At 34.0% G+C, this 21,118-nt stretch overlaps 1 protein-coding gene across 1 annotated transcript in view; it reads left to right on the forward strand.

The window, feature by feature from the left end:
- LOC111061494 (vacuolar protein sorting-associated protein 13) overlaps positions 1-18,101 on the forward strand; it is a 119,968-nt gene extending 101,867 nt beyond the window's left edge. Inside the window, exons 42-51 of the mRNA XM_039435127.1 lie at positions 5,355-5,474; positions 5,865-5,998; positions 6,950-7,145; positions 7,759-7,876; positions 8,247-8,365; positions 9,766-9,935; positions 10,129-10,243; positions 11,206-11,340; positions 12,182-12,334; positions 15,493-18,101. Coding sequence (XP_039291061.1) covers positions 5,355-5,474; positions 5,865-5,998; positions 6,950-7,145; positions 7,759-7,876; positions 8,247-8,365; positions 9,766-9,935; positions 10,129-10,243; positions 11,206-11,340; positions 12,182-12,334; positions 15,493-15,576 — 1,344 coding nt within the window. The 3' untranslated portion in view covers positions 15,577-18,101. The remainder of the gene's footprint in view (positions 1-5,354; positions 5,475-5,864; positions 5,999-6,949; positions 7,146-7,758; positions 7,877-8,246; positions 8,366-9,765; positions 9,936-10,128; positions 10,244-11,205; positions 11,341-12,181; positions 12,335-15,492) is intronic.
- The last annotated feature ends 3,017 nt before the right edge of the window (positions 18,102-21,118 follow it).

The following is a 21,118-nucleotide window of genomic DNA, read 5'->3' on the forward strand; positions in this document are numbered from 1 at the left end:
TTTATGTTTTATTTGTTTTCACTTGAAAACATTCTTTTTAATCAATGGTCATTTTCAATATACGTGAATAACCAAAGACAACATTAACTCTTTATCCCTTTGTAATTTTTGGTAGGGAATAAGTCAAAACAAACAGTGGGAAGCAGTGCAGATAACAATTATTTAGCTCTCAAAAGATTAGATTTATCAGCGAAAAGTGGCATAGCTGAGCGATGCGGATCAATTCCGTAAACAAAGAGTAGCTTATTGAGAGAGAACAAGAAAATAATATAAAATAATACAGAACATAGCTTAGCAGCTTGGTGAATTGTTATGAGCTTTCCCGAAATACTGCTTATTGTAGAAATCACTACAGCTGATAAGATTAGTTTATCATTTACTGAGAAGCAGTCTTAAAGAATTTAGTGTCTCTCCACATTACGCTCTTATACCGCAAAACAAAAATTGATAATATTCGGAAATGATCACGCTGAAACACCCATCCAATACCAAATGTTTAATATAGAGCTATTGCAATAATATGCTCGAGACTACTAATAGAGATGAATAGACATAAAAGAGTTACAATATGATATGATAAGACCAACACAAAATATTATCATTGAGAAAAAAAAACAACTTCTGTTTTAAAGAAAGAAAAACTAATCACACTCCAATATAGCCTAGCATATTTATAATCTATCCAAACAAAATATAGATCTACTGTAGATAATGGATTCATTACTATTGATTATTGAAACATATTAGGATACATTTCAGATGAGAAAATAAAAATTTGATTGCTTTAAAACTGCAACGTACCTACATGAAAAGAGATAGTATTGTGCTTTTGTTGATATTGTTATCATTTGTTGATTAATTACCGTAACAGAATAAGTTATTTTTGTAATCGGTCAGTTTTTATGAAACACTTAAATAGATAATGAAATAATAAGAATGAAGAAAGGACTGTAATATTATAAAATTTGAAACCTAGACTTACTAAGGTAAGCCCTATAAATAAAATTGTCTTTGAACGCCCTAATGCAAAAGAGATAGTAAACGGAATGTTATTGAATCAAGTCTAACCAAGAATTAATTTATAATTTATATTTCAACAGATGTTTGTAGTTGGCACGTCGCACAAATCTTTTTCGCAATTTACCGTGTAGATTCTGCCCTTTTCAACAATCCTTATCTTGACAGAGCCATTTTTGTCCACCCAAACATATTTGAAACCAAATTCCTTCTGTAATTTTCTGGCTTTGGATAACAAGAACCTACGTTGGGCAGTCAGAGAGAAATTGATATATATTGGATGGATCTCACCTTGCATTCCTATGTGGCTTGTTGATAACTTTTTCACGCTGCGTTTTTGTTGCATTATTTGGTGGGTGATTGTGCGTCGTACAAACTTGACTATAATTGGTGGCGGGTTTCGTGAGTTCGGGCGTTTTTTAAGACGATGGCAGGTATCTATCGCCTCGTCGCTTATCTCAACACCCACAGCTTTGCATGTTTCGAGCACTACTTTTGAAACGTCCTCTTCAGCCGTAACTGGAATGCCATGTAGTTCCAAAGTATTTCTTCTCACATATTGTTCCAGATCGTCCGTACGCATGGACAGAACACCAAATTTTCGTTTTAAAGTTTCATTTTCACTTTGCAGGGCCCTAATTAATTCTTGTTGCGCTGCTATCAGGTTTCCTTGCGTATGTAAAATACTAGCATTGTTGTCGAGTTTTTGATTACACAAATTGAGAGATTCCTGCAGTTCTTTAAGACAGTTCATGACATCGGTTTTGAAGTCATTGAGGGACAAACTATTTGGATCCACAGAGCCCGAGGAATGAGTAACGAACCCCGCGCCAGGGGTCTTGATAGGGGTCGAATTTGGGCCAGCACCACGTTGAAGCCGAATTCCCACCATACAGCCCCCACACCTCCAAGCACCCTTTGCCAAGATCTCGAGTTCAGCCTCACTCAAAGGTCTGTCTGACCCACTTTGAATACATTTTCCATGGTAAATCGAACCGCACTCCGAGCACAATATCGATGAGTTCCTGCCCGACCTAACGACCGGCAAACTGCACTCCGCACACATACTCATTTTTATTTGACAAAGGTCTCGGAAAAGGTAACGTAAGATATGTATGAACTGTAATAGGATCACGTAAGTGATATATTTGGATTCTACGAATCAATAAATAATTTTACAAAAACCGGCAGGCGAAGAAGGATGACCGACGAAACTTAACGATTCATAACCTGAACGGTAGCTGATAAGAGAGAGAAACGATTAGCGACTGCCTCTAGCCAATTCTCAGATAGAACTGATAGAACTTTTGACCCAGGATTATCAGACCACGAAGCCCTAACAATAGAATTAGCCAATAATCCCAACGTTAAACACAATAATAGTTGCAGATTAGGAAGATGTATTAATGAAGAGTCCTTGAAATTCTTTTGTGACACATTGAGCTCTGTAGATTGGTCCCTATGTATTACTAATGATGGTGGCGAGAAATTATTTAATACTTTTCACTCATTGTTTTACAATTGTTTCTCCAGTTGCTTCCCCCTGAGAAAGTTTAAGGTTACAGAGAATGATTCGGTGAAAAACTGGTTAACCACTGGCATCAGGATTTCGTGTAGAAGGAAAAGAGAGTTACACATTGAGAGTAAGACTAAAAGACATCCTGAATTTCTGTCCTATTTTGCCAAATATAAGAAAACTTTAAAGAAGACAATACTACTAGCTAAGCAAAAAACCAATGAAATGTTCATTGCACAGTCCAACAATATTAATAGAGGCACTTGGACAATCGTCGGAAATGAACTGGGGCTATTAAATAGGGATGAGCAGAAGATAGAGTTGACTACAGCTGACAATAGGAGGTACTCTAATCCACAATGCGCATAGCTTCCTTGTTCAATAAGTATTTTGTTGAATGTGCATCTGAAATGTCCGGCTCGGCTAGAACATTGATTGATTGATTGAGTACTTTATTTATGTAGATTACAATATACCGGCTTATACACGTATATACAATAGCTTACAATACAGCAAAATTATAGATGAATTTACATAATATAGACTAAGAAAATAATTATTGAACTGTATATGATATGAAAAAGTAATTTGTAATATAATAACTATAGATATTATATTGTTATGCATCTACATAAATTGGCGGAGCTTTGGACATATCAATGTCCATTCTTCGGAAAGAATATTAAAAATATCCTCCCCACTAACTCTCTACCAAAACGTTAATTTAATTAATTAAACTAAGGATTTATTTATTAATGGAAATATTGTAAAAGTTTTAATTAATATAAATATTTAAGAGAGAACATGTGAGAGCAGAGAGTACCTCAAGCAAATAAATAGGCAGTATCCTCCTTTCAAGTTCAGAAGTGTCTCAATAAGTGTAGTTAGGAAAGCCATAAATAGCTTGAAAAAGTCTGGCTCAACTGGTTGGACGAGATTTCATCACGAGTGATAAAGAAGGTTAGTCCCATCATCTTGGAGCCACTAACATTTATTATTAATAGGTGTTTGAAGGAAGGAATCTTTCCCCAAAAATTAAGGTATGCTTTGATCAAACCAATTCACAAGAAGGGAGATAGGAAGGATCTTAAAAATTATCGACCAATTGCCCTCTTAACTGTATTCTCCAAGATATTTGAGAAGATTGTGTTTGAGCAGATGATGGTTCACTTAGATGAGAATAACATTTTTCATAACAAACAATTTGGATTCAGGAGGGGATTGTCAACTAAGTCTGCTATATTTGAAGTTGTATCAGATGTGTTGGATGCTCTGGATGGATCGCGGAAGGCTTTAGGGCTTTTCTGCGATTTATCCAGGGCGTTTGATATGGTAGACCATGAGCTGTTGTTGAATAAGCTTGGATTCTATGGATTTGTTGGTAGTGCAGGGAAATTTTTCATGTCCTATTTGGAAAATAGATATCAGTCAGTTAAATCGAGTAATGGGAGTTCACTGGTATTTTCAGCATGGGAAAGAGTAAAGCAAGGTGTGCCACAGGGCTCTGTGCTTGGACCGACTCTTTTCAATTTATTTATAAACGACCTGCCAAATAATGTAGATGGCAAGCTCATTTTATATGCTGACGATACAACGGTTCTGGTTACTGGTAAGGATGATAGCGAAGTTATGATTAGGGCTGAAACTGCTATGCATCAACTCAACAATTGGTTTGGTCATAATGCATTGAAGTTGAATATGACTAAATCCAACTATATCAGGTTTGCCGTGACGGGACATCATGCTGAACCTTCAAACCTGAATGCTTCAAATGGAAGGGAGTGCTTGTCTGTTGAAGTGACTAGTTTTCTTGGAGTGGAATTGCAAAAAAATATGAAATGGGATAAACACTTGGAAAAACTTATAAAACAGCTCTATCATGCACTTTTTGCACTGAGAACTGTGAGGACTGCATCCACTATAAAGACAGCTCAGAAGGTATCATGGATATTTTTTAGCCCTAATACGCTACAGCATCTTCTTTTGGGGGAATAGTAAAAATAATTTATATAAAATATTTAAGATGCAAAAGAAAGCTGTTCGTGTTTTGGAGGGCTTGCGGCCATCCAATTCATGTAGGCCCATTTTTAGAAAATAAAGGTTTCTCACGGTCCCAGCATTGCACTTCCTTGAGACTGTAAATTTTGTCTTCAGAAATTCAGAGAGCACAAGAGCAAAGAGTTCAGCTGTATATCAGTACCCCGCTCACAGACTGACACTTTTGGAAAAAGGACCATATTATTCGGGACTGAAGCTCTTCAATTGTCTACCTGAAAGAATACGGTTATGTGGTAGTCATAGGCTTTTTCTGTCTTCAATTACTAATGTACTTGTGGAAGCGTGTCCCTATACAATGGAGGAATGTTGTGGTGCCTTCATACTTTGAGTTTATACAGATGCATACACTTTGCATAGAAAAATGTTCATGACATGTTACATGCCACTTGAGCTCTGCTCAGATTTGTGGCTTCACGTAACAAATGACAATAATAATAATAATAATATCTAATGTTTATTCTTTAATGAATTTGATAGTTTATTCAATGTAAAGTACTAACTCATGTGAGTATATTGTTTTGATTTTTTTTCCCAAGTTGAGTATGTATATTGAAATTCACTTGATTTATTGAGATAGATCAAAATATTCGAAACTTGAATTTACTTTTCTTATTATCTACAGTATTTCAGCCCTCACTTTCAACTAATCATCACTTTTATTGCATGATAATTGAACAAAAATCAGGAACTGTCACGATTTAAACTAAACAGAAATTAGGTGATATTGTGAAGTTGAATGATACCATCTTCATTTTTGTTACAGATAAAACGTTTCAAGAACGACTGCAAATCAATAGATGAAGAGCTCATGTCTCGTGTCGAGTTGATATCTTCAAGAGAGCAGAAGAACTATTATGATTTCTTCCATTTCTCTCCCATCAAGGCAAGTTGTCTATGCTCAATAAACTGTATTACTATTATTCTAAATCTACAAGTTCATTCAAATTTAAAATTTCTGTTCATAAACTGTACTAGTGACTATTTCGGAATTTATAATATAAATATAATCTACTCTAAATTTCTGTTTAGAATAAATAAATTCAGAGACAAGTGATCAAATCAATTTGTTATTTTAGTTTTGAAGCTGAGTTTAACACGGAACTTTTTTGAGGCCTTTCTATGTGAGAGTCTGTTGTACCTTTTCAAATTTAAAATAATTTGTTATCGATTATCCTGGGTGGCTCAAGCCTGGTGTTTTCAGGTCACACCTGTTACATATTTGAAACACAATATGTTCAAGTTTTATTTTATTTATTAAAAATATTGGTTGCAGATGCATGTTAGTTTCTCACTGAGCGGTGGCATTGGTGGTTCTGGAGGTGTCCACGGTTCACTGCCTCCTATTGTATCACTTCTGACTCAAAGTCTTGGAGTAACCCTCACCGATATGCATGATGTTGTGTTCAAGTGAGTATTAAATCGTGTGTGATCTCAACAATTATGATAAGTTTCTTTATTATTTTATTCCTTCCTTTATATTATTTTTGGTAATCCCTTCCTTATCCACCTCGCCTGAGATATTTTAACTGTCAATGGATATGACTCATGACTGTTATATTTCAGCCGGAAGCACTAGTTGTAAAAAGTTATATTTTTCTGTCTCGGAAGATATTCCATCTCTGGAATAGTTTCTACCCATAGTTTTTCCTATTTCTATATTTTATACATTCTCAATGTTTTTATTTTCTTTTAAATTAATTAATGTTCACACACTACACTGATTTTCTTGAATGTTTCTACAAATGCATTGGTCCTACAATTCACTTTTTATAAAACATTGTGAAATTTTATAAAATTGATATCACTGTATATTTATTTTTTTTCAAAACGTGTAATTCCTGTAACAATATACACACACTCAGGGGGCCGGTTTCCGAGCTCGGGACTCAGCTAAGTTCTAGACTTTAAACAGCTTTAGTCAGAAAATTTGCTTTCCGAAACGGGGCGTAGTCGCAGTCCACGTTTAAATTAAATTTCGATAAACTAGAAAATTGAACACAAACTAAAATAAAGAGAAAATAGAGTAAAGTTTCAGATAAGGTTTTAGTTTTAGATATTTTGAATTATTTAGGAATGTTTCATTTCGTCAAGGAAAAACGTTTCTAATTATAGAAAGAAAATAAATATTATTTTACTGCGAGTACCGTTTTGGAAAGCCAATTTTCTGATTCCAGCTGTCTAAAGTATAAAACTTAGCTATGTCGCGAGCTCAGAACCCGGCCCTTATTATTCTGGCAACCACTTGAATTACATGAACATTGAAGACTTTTATATACATGCTGAATCCCATAGATTATTCTAAACATTTCATCAAATTTATCACTTGATTAATATTATTTTTTGAAATTCTGCTTACAGACTATCCTACTTCGAACGTCAGTACATTTTCATCAATCAGCGGCAGATCATGTATGAAATCCAGTCACATTACATTGGGCAGCTAATCAAACAATTCTATGTGCTTGTTTTCGGGTTGGATGTGCTGGGAAATCCCTATGGATTAGTTGTCGGCTTGAAACATGGTGTTGAAGATCTCTTCTACGAGCCTTTCCAAGTAAGTTGTGCATTATTCTCATTAAAATGGAAATTTATTCTGCTCCGATAACAATTATTGACAAGACTATTTTTTCATTAATAATTGTCAAAATATGAATTTTGAAACTCAAATTGAATAAATTCGTTGCTAAAATGATAAATTATTGATTGTTCACTCGAATTGAAATTTCAACAGTATTACCCTGTTATTGCTAGTCTAGTAAAATTTTCTTTCATTCCCATCTTGCATTATCTATTTTCATCATCAAAGTAGTCTATACTGTTTTTCTTACTTTTTAACTTATTCATTGTAACATAATAAATAGGCATAAGAGCTCGTTTGATTTCTAATCCAGGCCTGAAATTATTTTACTTTCATTTACCTTTTGAAAAAAAAATTTACTGAAGTCTTTACCAAGGTACTGAACTATCAAATTTATGCTTTTGCACAATATTTCATATGCAAATAGGAGAATTAGAATGTTTGGGCTTCATGTTCTTCTTTTAAATTTTCATTGTACATAAATTTCCTTGAATACATGAAATTTTTCGGCTCAGAATTCAATTTTGCAATGTATGTTCTTGAATTTTCTATTGTTATACTTGACAGTTTTCTTTGATTTTGTCTGCAGGGTGCTATCCAGGGTCCCGGTGAATTCGCTGAGGGTCTCTATCTTGGCGTTAAAAGTCTTTTCGGGCACACAGTGGGTGGGGCAGCAGGGGCCATGTCTCGTATCACTGGAGCTATGGGTCAGAATTAAATGTTGATCTGAATCAATCCCACTCTTAATTTTGATATAAGTTTTGTGTTTTTTACATAATACAGTTGAGTCAGTATGCCGTTCTAACTGATTTTGTTGTTCACTCGTTCTCATCTACATTCAGCTATTTTTAAATACTTTTATAATATGAAGTGTAATAATACTGTACTGTATTTCTTCATTATTAAAATCACAAATCATGTAAATATGATTGGGGGAGAACAACAGGGTTTGTACACAATTATTCTCACAAAATCTGATAAATCAATTGAATTTTATATTATTACTGTTTACGTTTAAATTACTACATCAGCAATCAATGAAGTATTAATAAATAAATTTGAAATTGGTGGTTTTAGGCAAAGGATTGGCTGCACTTACATTTGATGAGGATTACCAACGTAAAAGACGAGAACAAACCGAACAGCAGTGCACTGTGCACGAGTCCATTACCAGAGGAGGAAAAGGAATTGTTATGGTAAATGTTACAATTCAATTCGAATGAGTGTGATCGATTCGTTTTCTTGTAAATGATATTAGATTCCATTCTATTTCCAAGGTATCATTGATACCTTAAATAGCATTAAATCATAAGCATTAAATCACATTCACAGAATGTAGGTGCATTATATAGAACAGCTAATTCGTATTTATTCTAATGGATAAATTCAGTTTCAATTGAACAAATTTACAAACAGTTTTTACTTTCCTTGCCCTATTACCATAGGTAAGGAAAGTATTGCTTTCCGAAAAAAATTAAGGTACCCCAATTTCTAAATTTCTATACGTTTCAAGGTACCCTGAGTCCAAAAAAGTGGTTTTTGGGTATTGGTCTGTATATATATATATATGTGTGTGTGTGTATGAGTGTATGTGCGTCTGTGTACACGATATCTCATCTCCCAATTAACGGAATGACTAGAAATTTGGAACGTAAGCTCCTTACAATATAAGGATCCGACACGAACAATTTCGATTAAATGCGATTCAAGATGGCGGCTAAAATGGCGAAAATGTAGTCAAAAACAGGGTTTTTCGCGATTTTCTCGAAAACGGCTCCAACGATTTTGATTAAAGTTATACCTGAAATAGTCATCGATAAGCTCTATCAACTGCCACAAGTCCCATATCTGTAAAAATTTCAGGAGCTTCGCCGCATCTACGCAAAGTTTGATTTTAGATTCTCAATTATCAGGCTTCATATACAATTAAAACGAAAAATTTTGAGTGGAAATGATTGAGCATGGGAATCTCAACAATTAATGTTCAGTAACATTTTCACCTAAAATTAAAAATAAGCTCGAAATTCGAGAAAATGTGATTATCCAATTACAAACTGTTGGCAACTGTTGATTCTATTAAATGATTCACTATGAAGAGATAGCAGACCTCGTGTGTCTTCAGCGTTATTGCCCTGTCACCAGCTGGCTCAAATCTTTGAATAGTAGACTTGAGATGCGCGGGAACACTAGCGTCAGGTGATCAATTTTTATAACGGCAAGGAAAGTTGTGTGAGTGCGCCACACCAGATTTTTTCATATGAATACTTATTATTATTATTTGACGGGGGGTTTCAACAATCTAGGATTTGAATGAAGTATATAGAATATAGGCATATCTAACAATAAATAGTAATATGTTGATTTTTGGAAGCTTGTCAGACTTCATTCTGCTGCATGTGCATAAAGATAAAGACTGTTTCATAGTTTCCTATATCCCGTGTTCAAATTAACGTTACGGTACCTGTTTCTACCACGGTTCTACTTGTTCATTTATTAATTACTTTTTGTTGATTCATTCATTGTCTATTAATAAACATTACCTTTTGTACAATCCTACTGAATTGTTGATTAATTCACCTTCGTTTTTGTAATTTAGGGCGTTGTTGGAGGAATTGGAGGTGTGATAACGAAGCCCATATCGGGAGCCAAAGAAGAGGGTGTCGAAGGATTCTTCAAGGGATTTGGCAAAGGCATGGTCGGTCTTGTAACGAGGCCCACTGCTGGAGTCGTTGACTTTGCTAGTGGAACGCTCAGCTCTGTTAGAAGGCAAGTCAAATGCATTCGTAGTTTATTTCGGTTTGTAAAAATCAAGTTCGATATTAATATTTCTACAGTAATTATATAATTAGTAAGCGTTGAAATAAAAAAGAATATTCATTGCGTATTCTCCTGTTTATATTAGAATTCAAACTTCTTTTGATATTTTTAGTATTATGTATACTGTATTCAAAATTTCCAGAATAACCCAGTTCAGCGAGGAAGTAACGAGACAAAGGAACCCTCGCAATTTCAAGAGTGATCGTTACATCCGTCCATACTCCAGGCTCGATGCTGAAGGATGCAAACTTCTTCAAGTATGTTGTTCTTGAAATGTTTTCCCTATGTTTGTACACTACAGAGAGGTCAAAAAAATGTATACACACTTTGACAGTGAATATCTTGGTAACGCACTGGCTGGCAGTTTCAGACCGTTGTACGTAGTTTGTGCAACGTATTTTGAAAAAACTTTGAAATCGCTGTCGCTATGTAACACACACGTTGCCAACTCTACGTTTTCCTACGTAGTCGTCGCTCCGTATTTCGGGCAGCGCATGCACTCTTAGCTAAACAATGACACTCGACCACAGCTCAAAATGTGATCGAATACAAATGTAATGAAAAAGTATATATTTTTGTGGACTGTTCATAGTTTGCGTATTAATACGATGAATACTTGCTACGGCGGCTGAAACGGCCTTCAAGTATACGACGGTCTGAAATGGTCTTATAGTTTGGCATGCGGGCTACTCATGCCACACTATCTTTTGATAACACATCCAACTACAATACTGAGTAGGATTCATAGTTGTACGTTGTTTTGTTCTCTTGAGTTCACTATCAATATTGGTGTATACATTTTTTTGGACTCTCCTATATATGATAAAATTATAATTTTTTCTCCACTTTTCTATCTATTCAGGATAAAATAATCAATAACCTCATAAACACCATAGTGTATAATTATCAAAATCATTTTCGATGTTGAAACTTAACATGTATTGAGCCAACTTTGAAATTGTTAGTTTGGTGGAATAGTTTTTCATAGACCAAAATATTTGGAATTTCCAACAAATTAATCAATTTCAATAAATTTAGAAAGATCAATGACGCCGTATCATATATTGAAAATCAATCATCATAATTATAATGATTGATCAAGTACAAGAATTATTGAATAATGATTAAGTTAGTAAAAATAGGAGCTTGAAATGATAAATGTTACAACTTTTTAAAATTATTTACTCTTTTCTAATACCTTATTTGTTTCTTTAATCAGGAGGTTGATAAAGGAAAATATGCTGGAACAGATACCTACGTTTATCATATTCCGATCGGAAATAAAGACATTCTACTACTTACTGATAAAAGGATTCTTTATGTCACTCACAGCGATATGTTCGGAGGATTTCAGGTAAAAATTTGCTTAATAATAACTTGATTCTTTTCTCTATTAATCCTAAATATCTAATACTTGATGATTTCACTTGGAATTTAACAGAGTTGTAGACCAAACGCGAAGTTTGATCCCAATTTGTTGTACTCCTCCCCAATATTGTGGGATGATTTTATTCAATGTCATTTTACTTTACACACTTAAGGCTTTCTTAGCTGAATTTATGGTAAAATCTTTTTCTCTGTGTAACTCTTTAGCAAAACATTTTTGGACCCATGTTTATGAATAAAATTTTTCATTATTTTGGCGAAAGGAATCAGCCTGATATATTTCGCTGGTTCTTTTTGGAACACTCTGTGTAGAAATCAACTGGAATCAAGAAATAACTTTGAGATAGATTAGATTAGACATACATGCATTTTTGTTTTATATTTTTGTGGAATGTACGATAAAGATTTATTTGTCCATTTACTTATTTGTAGATACAATTACAAATCAGATGAATATGATCGGGAAAGACCAACAGGCTTGGCCCAGCCCCCAAACTTTTCTATTCCTAAATTTTGATAATGAATAAGATGTCTAAAAAATGTTACGTTTTTACTGTTGTAAGATCAAGTTCAATTTTTGCCCAAAAATATTTATTATTAGCTAGAAATTTTGAATTTAGAAGGATTAAAACAGCAGATTATAGTTAAATATTTCACTTAATTATCACCGCACATTGAATAAATTAAGTTATTTCAGAAAATTTAGAAGCCAAAAATACACACAACCTCTCACTAACCACAACTTAAATTACAATTACATTATAAACTTATTATTCAATGATAATTGTTACATCTTGTCTGTAATAAAGGCCGAATGGACACATACTTGGGGTGAACTGTCCGAGCCTCCAAAACTGGCTGATACGGGTATAATCCTTGTACTGCAAGATGCAAAGAAAAAGTTATTCCGCTCCTCAAACAGCAAAAAGATGTTGGTCATCCCCGAAGAAGACAGGAGAAAGGTATGTATTCATATAATCTCTCAATTTATCTACCTAAACTGCACTCAATTATCATTAAAAACCCATTATCATTTATAAAACCATTTATCTTCATTGAGCGACTTTGTAATTTATTTCTGTTAACTTGAAAATGCAAAGTCAAAGTAAGATGGAAACCAGGCCAGAGTCCATTTCATAGGACATGAAGCTTGTAAACTCAATATTATTTAACGAAAGCTAATTTATTCATACAAGGAGCTTATAATACAGGTCGTAATATATAGTTCTTTATGAATTATTATTAAGTTTTATGGAGTAGTCAAATGATACTGAAGTATCGTGTCAACTTAATCAAGTTCGTTATTCTACTTCTTTTGCAATGCAGCTATAAAGCATCCTATTGATAAAATAAATCATTAATTGGAACATAGTTCAACTGATGTTGAACTTCGCTAACCTCCAATTGTTTAATTGTCCATAACTACGATCCTTAGTAGTTCTTTTCTAAAATTATAATAAATTAAGATAAATAAATAATAAATAAATTAAATCAAATTTCAATATAAAGAAAATCCATGATAGGCCTAATAATTGAATACTTACAATAAATTAATGTATTATATTTTTGCAATTATTTTCTCTCCATCTATTTGGATTTTAAAATATTCTAGTTAGGTACTTATTATTGAACCTCATGAAACCCTTCTGGATAAACTCAGTTATAGTAAACGCAAATTGGAGAGGCGGGTGATGGCTCCATCTATGAGTGAAATTGGTAAATTTCAAGCACTAAAAACTGCTGCACTAAGCACTGTTGCACTGCTGACTGTTTTCTCTAAGGTTTTTGAAAGGGCTTTTAATCAAATTACTAGATTTTTAGAAAGTAACTCCATACTTCATGAGTAACAGTATGGTTTTAGAAAGGGTTTCTCAACAAAGTCCGCAATTTTTGATGTGGTAACGAGCGTGTTGAGGGCTCTGGATGGGTCTCAGAGTGCCATTGGTCTCTTCTGTGACCTCTCCCGGGCCTTCGACATGGTCGACCATGAATTGTTGCTGAAGAAGTTAGAATTTTGTGGATTTACGGGAAAAAGCAGCCAGGTTTTTCAATTCATATCTCTCGGGGAGATTTCAGGCAGTCAGACTGACAAACGGATGTGGCGGGGTAGAAACATCTGATTGGAAAAGAAATCTATGTGGGGTTCCTCAGGGGTCGATCTTGGGTCCTGTACTTTTCAATATTTTTATTAATGACCTGCCTCATAGTATTGGCTCTGACCTCATTCTCTATGCAGATGATACCACTGTGATTGTGAAGGGTAAAGATGATGATGAAATCCAGCGGAAATCAGTGCAAGCTTTTAACCAGCTTAGCCATTGGTTCAGCTGTAATCTTCTAAAATTAAATTTGAAGAAAACCCATCATCTCAATTTTTCTACTGAGGGCTCTGGAAGTTTCGCACATACTCTTTACTCAGCAACAGGAGAGGAATGTTGCGCTGCTGAGATGATTAGATTTCTTGGTGTTGACCTGCAAGGAAATGTTAATTGGGATAGCAACGTAAAAGCATTGGATGTGAAATTGTCCCGTGCTATTTTTGCCTTGAAAACAATAGTCAGAGTGGCAGATAGAAAAACAGCACTAACTGTCTATCATGGCTATTTCATGTCTCACATCAGATACAGTATCTTATTCTGGGGTAGCAGCCAAACAAACCTTCAGAATATGTTCGTAAGCAAAAGAAAGCAATCAGGGTTATTGAGGGAGCCGAATCTAGGGTTTCATGTAAGCCAATTTTCAAAAAACTCAAATTATTAACAATTCCAGCCCTTTATTTTTTGGATATTGCATCTTTTGTTTACAGTAATAAGCAGAAATTCATGGAAGATAAAATTTCACACAGATACCCCACAAGACATAAGATATTTACCCTCCAGTACCCCACTCATAGACTTTCGCTCTTGGAAGGGGGACCACATTATGCTGGGCTTGAAATTTTCAACTGCTTGACGGACGAAATTAAGAGTGTTGACAGTCTAGGTAATTTTTATACAGCTCTCAAAGATACTCTGACTGAATGCCGCCCGTATTCATTAAGAGAATCTTTGAATGTTATGAGATCTTCTCATTGAAATCCTAGAGATCAGAAATTATCCAGACGATTTTGTAAAATGAAAAACTTTCCCTCAATGGCGGAAAACCATATACTTGATATATTTGGACATGTCGTACACCGTTTGAGCTGTGCTCATCATATGCGGTTTTATACGATGAAATAATAATAATAATAAATTGAAAAATAACAGCGCATGCGCTCTACTCTATATCGTGACTGAACCATTTAGGCCCGCCGGCCGCAAAGTAGACCCACGTTAATCCACGAAAAGCAACCCACGCCGTGGGATGTTTTGTAAACCATAATCAATCAGCTGACAAGTGGATTATTCATTGCATTTATTACACAGAATATCGGGGACCGAGCATCGCTCTGGAGTAAAAAAGCATAAAAAATGTATTACGAAAGAAGAAATTATAATAACATTCATAGTTCATACAGAAATGTTCTATTTAATCACCGTAGATTTATTCCCAGAGGAATGCAAAAATTTCCCTCACAAAGGCCCGGTTGCACAAAAGCCGGTTAAATTTTAATCCTGATTAATTTCACGTGAACCAAATCAGAGAAGACCTTTTCAAAAAGATAGATCCACTGGAATTAATCAGGATTGAAAATAACCAGTCTTTTTTGCAACCGGCACTTAGTACCTGATTGAATGATTACAAAAGTTCAACAGCTGAGTCATAATTTTGACACAGTCCCACACACATGAACTCGCTCACTCACTTCCATCATCAACAGACGACGAAAGAATTATTATCAGCTGTTTTTCCAAGGATGAATAATAATTATCCTTTTAATGTCTTTCAGCGAGTTTTCCCAGGGATGAGACCTAATGACTGAAATATTTATCTGAGTCTATACGGGTGTAGAATGGGGATAATACTCAATAGTATTGGCATATGAATAAATAATAAATTACCAAAGAAACTTAATTGCCAAAATATTATTTTTCTATTTCAATCATGAAATTATAATTGTCACTTCTATCTCTATACTTTTATGCTTTTGATTATTTAACTATTATCTGATAATATTGATTTTACTGTTCTATTACAGGCGGTGTTTGCAAAGATGAACAATTGTCTTCAAGTGTCACAAAGAGGCTCTCTCGCTTCAGGCGCCGGAAGCATGTCTTCATAACTTCACATCAAATGTGTCTCATGAATGATGATGTAATCTAGCTTCTTAGCCTCATTCTCTCTTATTTGCACAAATAATGTATCACATCACCCATATAAAGGACATCATTGCACATTGACATTTTTCTTCCCAGTAATTTATATTTAAAAAACTTTCTTCCTTGTTCATTTTTCTGTCTTCCGTAAAACAAAGACATAAAACAATCTACTATAAAATGCATAACCTTTTATGGAAGAAAATTTATACTTAACTATAATGCGTCTTTCGCAAACTTCATTACAATTTAAGAATATTTCAAACTATTGTTCGTTTAATATGTTATACTAATTATTATGATTGCGTGTTTGTGTCTTAGATAGAATCATTTTATCGGCCTATTAATATCCTCAAGAATACATAATGCTAGGTATTTCAGCTGGAATTTTGGTGCAACTCCCAATTTAGTCGAGTATATTAATATAGTATAGTATTTTAATGCTGTATTACCAAATTTTGTTCAACATATTGATTAATTTTTAGTCATCATAATTATAACAATAGTAATTATTATCCATTTTAGTGTTAGATCCTAACCCATGGATGTCATGGTGTGATAATACGAGTAGGCCTATACTCAGTAACCATGCTGTTCAATAATTTCTTGGTTTTCACATCCAGCTAATTTTGAGAGGCTTTAAAATAATATTATATTATAATAAACAAAACGTGTGATCCATGAAATATGTGATGTTAATCTCAGGAAATACCATTTTTATGTGAGATTTATGTTGAAAACTTAAATTAACCTTTATTGAATTCTTAATGAAACCAATTTTATTTACAACAGTACTTAACTGCAAACCTATTTGGTAGTTGACCATAGGAAAAATCATTGTAACTACTTTGTTGGAACATTTATGATTATAGTTACATTGTATTAATTTAATCAATTAAAACATGTTTCTGTTCAAGAAAATATGTAGTTCAAACTCCATCCATTGAAATGGTTCTGAACTGGACCATGTAGGATGTAAATGATTATGTGATATTCATCTATTACTGACTACCGTAGATTAGCTATCATGTAGTTTAGTATGTTACATTAGTAACTTCAAAATAATAAAGCTTTATAAACTAAAACTGATATAACATGTATTGGTAATTAGTCGAGTTGTATATTTTATTCATTCAATTCACTAACAGCAAAAATGTTTTTTATTATATTGTTTGAAATTGTATATTTAATTTAGAGCGTAATTTGAATGGAAAATTTTTGAAAACTCAATAAGACATTGCAGAATCTCACAAATATTCATCTTCATTTTGAAATGTTTTCTCTTTTCCAAGTTGTAAAAGGGACCAACCTATGAAAACTTATACGCGCTGCTAGAGACAATAGAAAAGGATATTGGTTATATGTGGTGCTGCACAGTTCTATTTTCAGTTATCTCTTTTATGATTGAAGTTAATTTCATATCACCTCTTATTTAGGCATTCAGATTAAAGAAGCTCTCATTATGTCTTTTATAAATTACTATATTGATAGATTCTTTTGAAGTAAAATAACTCATTAAATTCTCTCAGCCAATTTTAAATAGCTTCTATTATTTTCTGTTATCGCAACGCTTTCATCCATCATCTAAATAAATATTTCAAATCTTGTTTCCACAAAGATTTTCTTTTCTATTGGATTTATGCTCTTCCTGTGTAAAAAATAAAATTTATCCATGAATCTTTCAAACAAACATTATTAAAATTTAAAGATGTTCAAAATATTCAGAAAGAGATAATAATAGCACTATACTTGTATACTTGGTGGCTACAGTACCGGACTTTTCATTAAGGATTTACCTACCCACTTTCATTGATCGTTTTCAAAACTGTTGAGCAGTAGCATAGTTATTGTTGTTGAGATTAATTTATATTTTGAAGAATATATTTTCATTTTTGTAAAATTTATAGTAGAGTAGTTCAGTTTAGATTTTGTATGGTTTTGCAAAAGTATCTCAAACTCTGCATTGAATCCTCCTTCTCGTTAGTAGATTCTTCTCTTATTTTTCTTGTGGTAGCTCAATTTACTTTTAGCATAATGAGCGTAAGTGTTAAAGCAGCTAATTCACATAATTTAATAAACTGAATGAGAAGTGTGAGCATTGATATTAATTAATTTTCAATATAATTGTTAAATTCAATTTTACCAAGATCACAACTTTCAGCCAACAACTGGTGTTGTTTATTCCCAAACCGATAATATTTTCAGTTTTTCACTGGCTTCATTTTCATCTTAAGTTATAAAATAATAATGAAAAATACTAATTGAAAATTATCGTATTATTCATAATTTATTTTTTCTTATTCTATCTACGTAAGTACGGTACTAATTGAACTAATATTTACACTTTTGTATTAATTGAATTTTGCCTTGCTAAAGCATTTTAAAATTACTAATGCCTTGGACGCATTTGAACAATTTTTGTGTGTTGGTAGATTATTACTGTAAACTTAATTGAAAGTAGAAATAAAACGCTTGTTGGATTTTATAGTTAGCCTATCTATGTTTTGTCATTTTCCTTCCAAGTTTTTTAGCATCTATGAAATAGTGATCAAGTGGTCAAGAAATCATCCATGATTTATCTAATACTACCTATTTCCGGGAAGTGGGTTTCGAGCCCGAATATCACTCATGACATTTGGAGAAACAGCTTAGAATCAGTATATTCTATAAAGAAGATTTCAAATGATCATTTAACAAGTAAATCAATGAATACTGAACAAACCGTTCTACAGAAATGGTAGCTTAATAAATTAATTACTCGAAGCAAACCTTTAAATCGATTTTGCTTTTTGGTTCAAAGCTATTCCAAAAGTTTAGTAATGATGGAGTCCAATTACATCCATTTATCAATTTTCCATTGAGCAACAAGAATTCAGAAACTTTTAAACTATCTACAATCAAAATCAATTGAAAAATATGTTTTTGAAATTAACTACAATTACGGTCTCAGCGACCAAATTACAAGTTAGCTGGTAATAATATTGTGCACTGCAAGCGTTTTTAGTAACATGCAATGTTTTAGTAGTTACTTTTGTAGGAGTGCTCTTCAACCAATTAATAAAATATGGAAAATTTCAGGCAATCGATCCTATCAAAATTTTATGAATTTGATCCAATCCTCCAAGAATAGTTCGAAGTGAAAAAATGACATTATGAATTTTGAGACAGTTTTATTTTGTGCTCAGTAAAAATACTTACATAAAAATACTTGAAAAAAGGTTGGACAGATTTGATATTATAACTTTCAACAATGTACAATTTATTTTACAAAATATTAAAAACTCACTTATTCATTAAAACATCCATCCAAAAATGTGAAATGTTCCTGACTCCAAAATGCATTCTCCACATCTTTCTTCTGTAGAGTCTTCTTCTTGTTCGCCAATGTGAATTGATACGTTTCTTTACTGAGTTCTTCGATGAATAGCTCCTGGAAAAATGTAATATCAACTTTAAATTATAAATAGTAATCTAAATTGTTTTATCTGAAAAAATTCACGTCAACTATTCTTAGAAAAATATAACAAAACTAATAAAATAGAATTATCTCATCATCTAGATCTTTATGTCGTGCTTTCTAGTAATTATGGGATTATCACTGTCAATTTGCTCATTGAAATAGGATACTGTGTACACAAGGGTATGCTGATAAGTAATGCAAGATAAAGATCTATAGAAAGGGTATCTCTCTATATCCATATTTCATTTTTCTTCCTTATGCAGAAGCGCGCCTGGTGGCATTCGATTAATTGAAACACGTGGCACAGTGCGATGATGTTGGCATCAATCCACGAAGACACCCAAGGCTCAACGGAAACAGCTCAAGCAGCTTGGGCGAACAGTGGCCTTGAAATTTCTCACGATCGAAGCAGTCCCTTTACAACACAGTCTCATATTTGTAAATCACTGGAGGCTATTGCCATGAAGCTAAACCCTCTATATTCCTCCCATTTCAATTATCTTTCTCTATTTAAGTCCTTGAGGTGTGGTAATTGAAGCTCGGGCATTTTGTATTAGGTTTATGCACTGTGTTTTGTTTCAGTTCACACAGCACTACTACATGACTTTTTATATTAGATTGGAGTTCTTTATTTACGTATGTTACAATACTCTTTACTAATATTACCAGAAACAACTAAGTTGAATTAACATAATTAAAACTTCTAGACACACTTATCAGCTTAATTCCTCCTTCGACATCCATGACCAGTTTACTGGATAGATAGCGTCAAAAATGCAAGATGGCAGGTCAAACTTACTGTCCTTGTGCGCATCAAAATATTCCAACACTGAGTAGTATAGATTTCTCTTCAGCATGATCTCAACTCTGTTTCTAAACGCAATACCCTGCTGTTTTTTTTTTTACACTAACAGGCAGTACGTTGTACATGCGCAGGGCAAAGATAGGGAAGTAGTCCTTTCTCTTGTTGGTTCTGCAGCGCGATATGTCATTTTCAAGTATATACTGGTTGAAGACCTAAGGATGTCCAGTTCAACAAATAATATTGGTCTACAGTGCTCACGATGCCGCCCTGCTGAGGTGAACACTCAAAGTGCTTTCTTCTGGAGCATCAGCACACTCTTGCAACTCTCCACATGTCTCTACAGCTGAAGTCCATACAGAAGATGGGGATGGAAAAGGGCGAAGTACACTATCACCAAATCTTTTCTACTGAGGAGGGCTCTGAGGTCTATGCAGCAAGTGGATCACCCGCTCCAGCTTGGTGCAAACTCCATCAATGTGGCCTGACCATGTTCACTTGGAGTCCAAACAAATCACTGGAGTCTTAACAAAACCCACGAGTTTTACTGGTGATTTATGAGCTGCAGCTGAGTCAGCAAGGCTGCAAAGTCCACAGACTAGATGCTGAGTCTTCCCTTCCTTCAAGCAGAGTCTATTTCTCTCAAACCACTGCTTTGCATTATCAAAAACCTGCTAAGCCTGCAAACCAGGTTGGTCAAACCGTCTGCACTCCAGAAGATTATGGTGTCATCTGCAAACATCAGCACCGATCCAAGGAGCCCAAGATCATTGGTCATGACCAGGAGCAGTGAGCCCATCACCGATGCCTGTAGTACACTATGATCAACCTGCAAGAGAGCACCTCCAATGGATATAATCTGCTTCCATCCAGTCAAATAGGATCTGATGGTCAACAAGCACCTCACCACGAAGTCCATACCTGGCAAGCTTTTCAAGGATTCCATGAGGTACACAATCAAAGGCCTTGTTCAGATCAGCAAGGACCAGGTGCACAAGATCCCTTATCCTCAAAGAATAATGAATAAATGAATTTATTTCCTCCGCAAATTACAAAAGTAGAAATTAAATAGTATCTTGGAAATTATACTGATCACGTATCCAGAAAGATATGATTAATCATTTCTGAGACAGCTGTAAACGTGGATCTTCCGCTTCTAAAGCCATGCCCAAGGCCATGCCTAAGCATCAGAGAAAAGGTGATTTCTCTCAAAGTGGAACACAAGTTGTTCCTTCATTAGGGTCTA

This window comes from Nilaparvata lugens, chromosome 8, assembly GCF_014356525.2.
Source record: "Nilaparvata lugens isolate BPH chromosome 8, ASM1435652v1, whole genome shotgun sequence".
Taxonomy (NCBI): domain Eukaryota; kingdom Metazoa; phylum Arthropoda; class Insecta; order Hemiptera; family Delphacidae; genus Nilaparvata; species Nilaparvata lugens.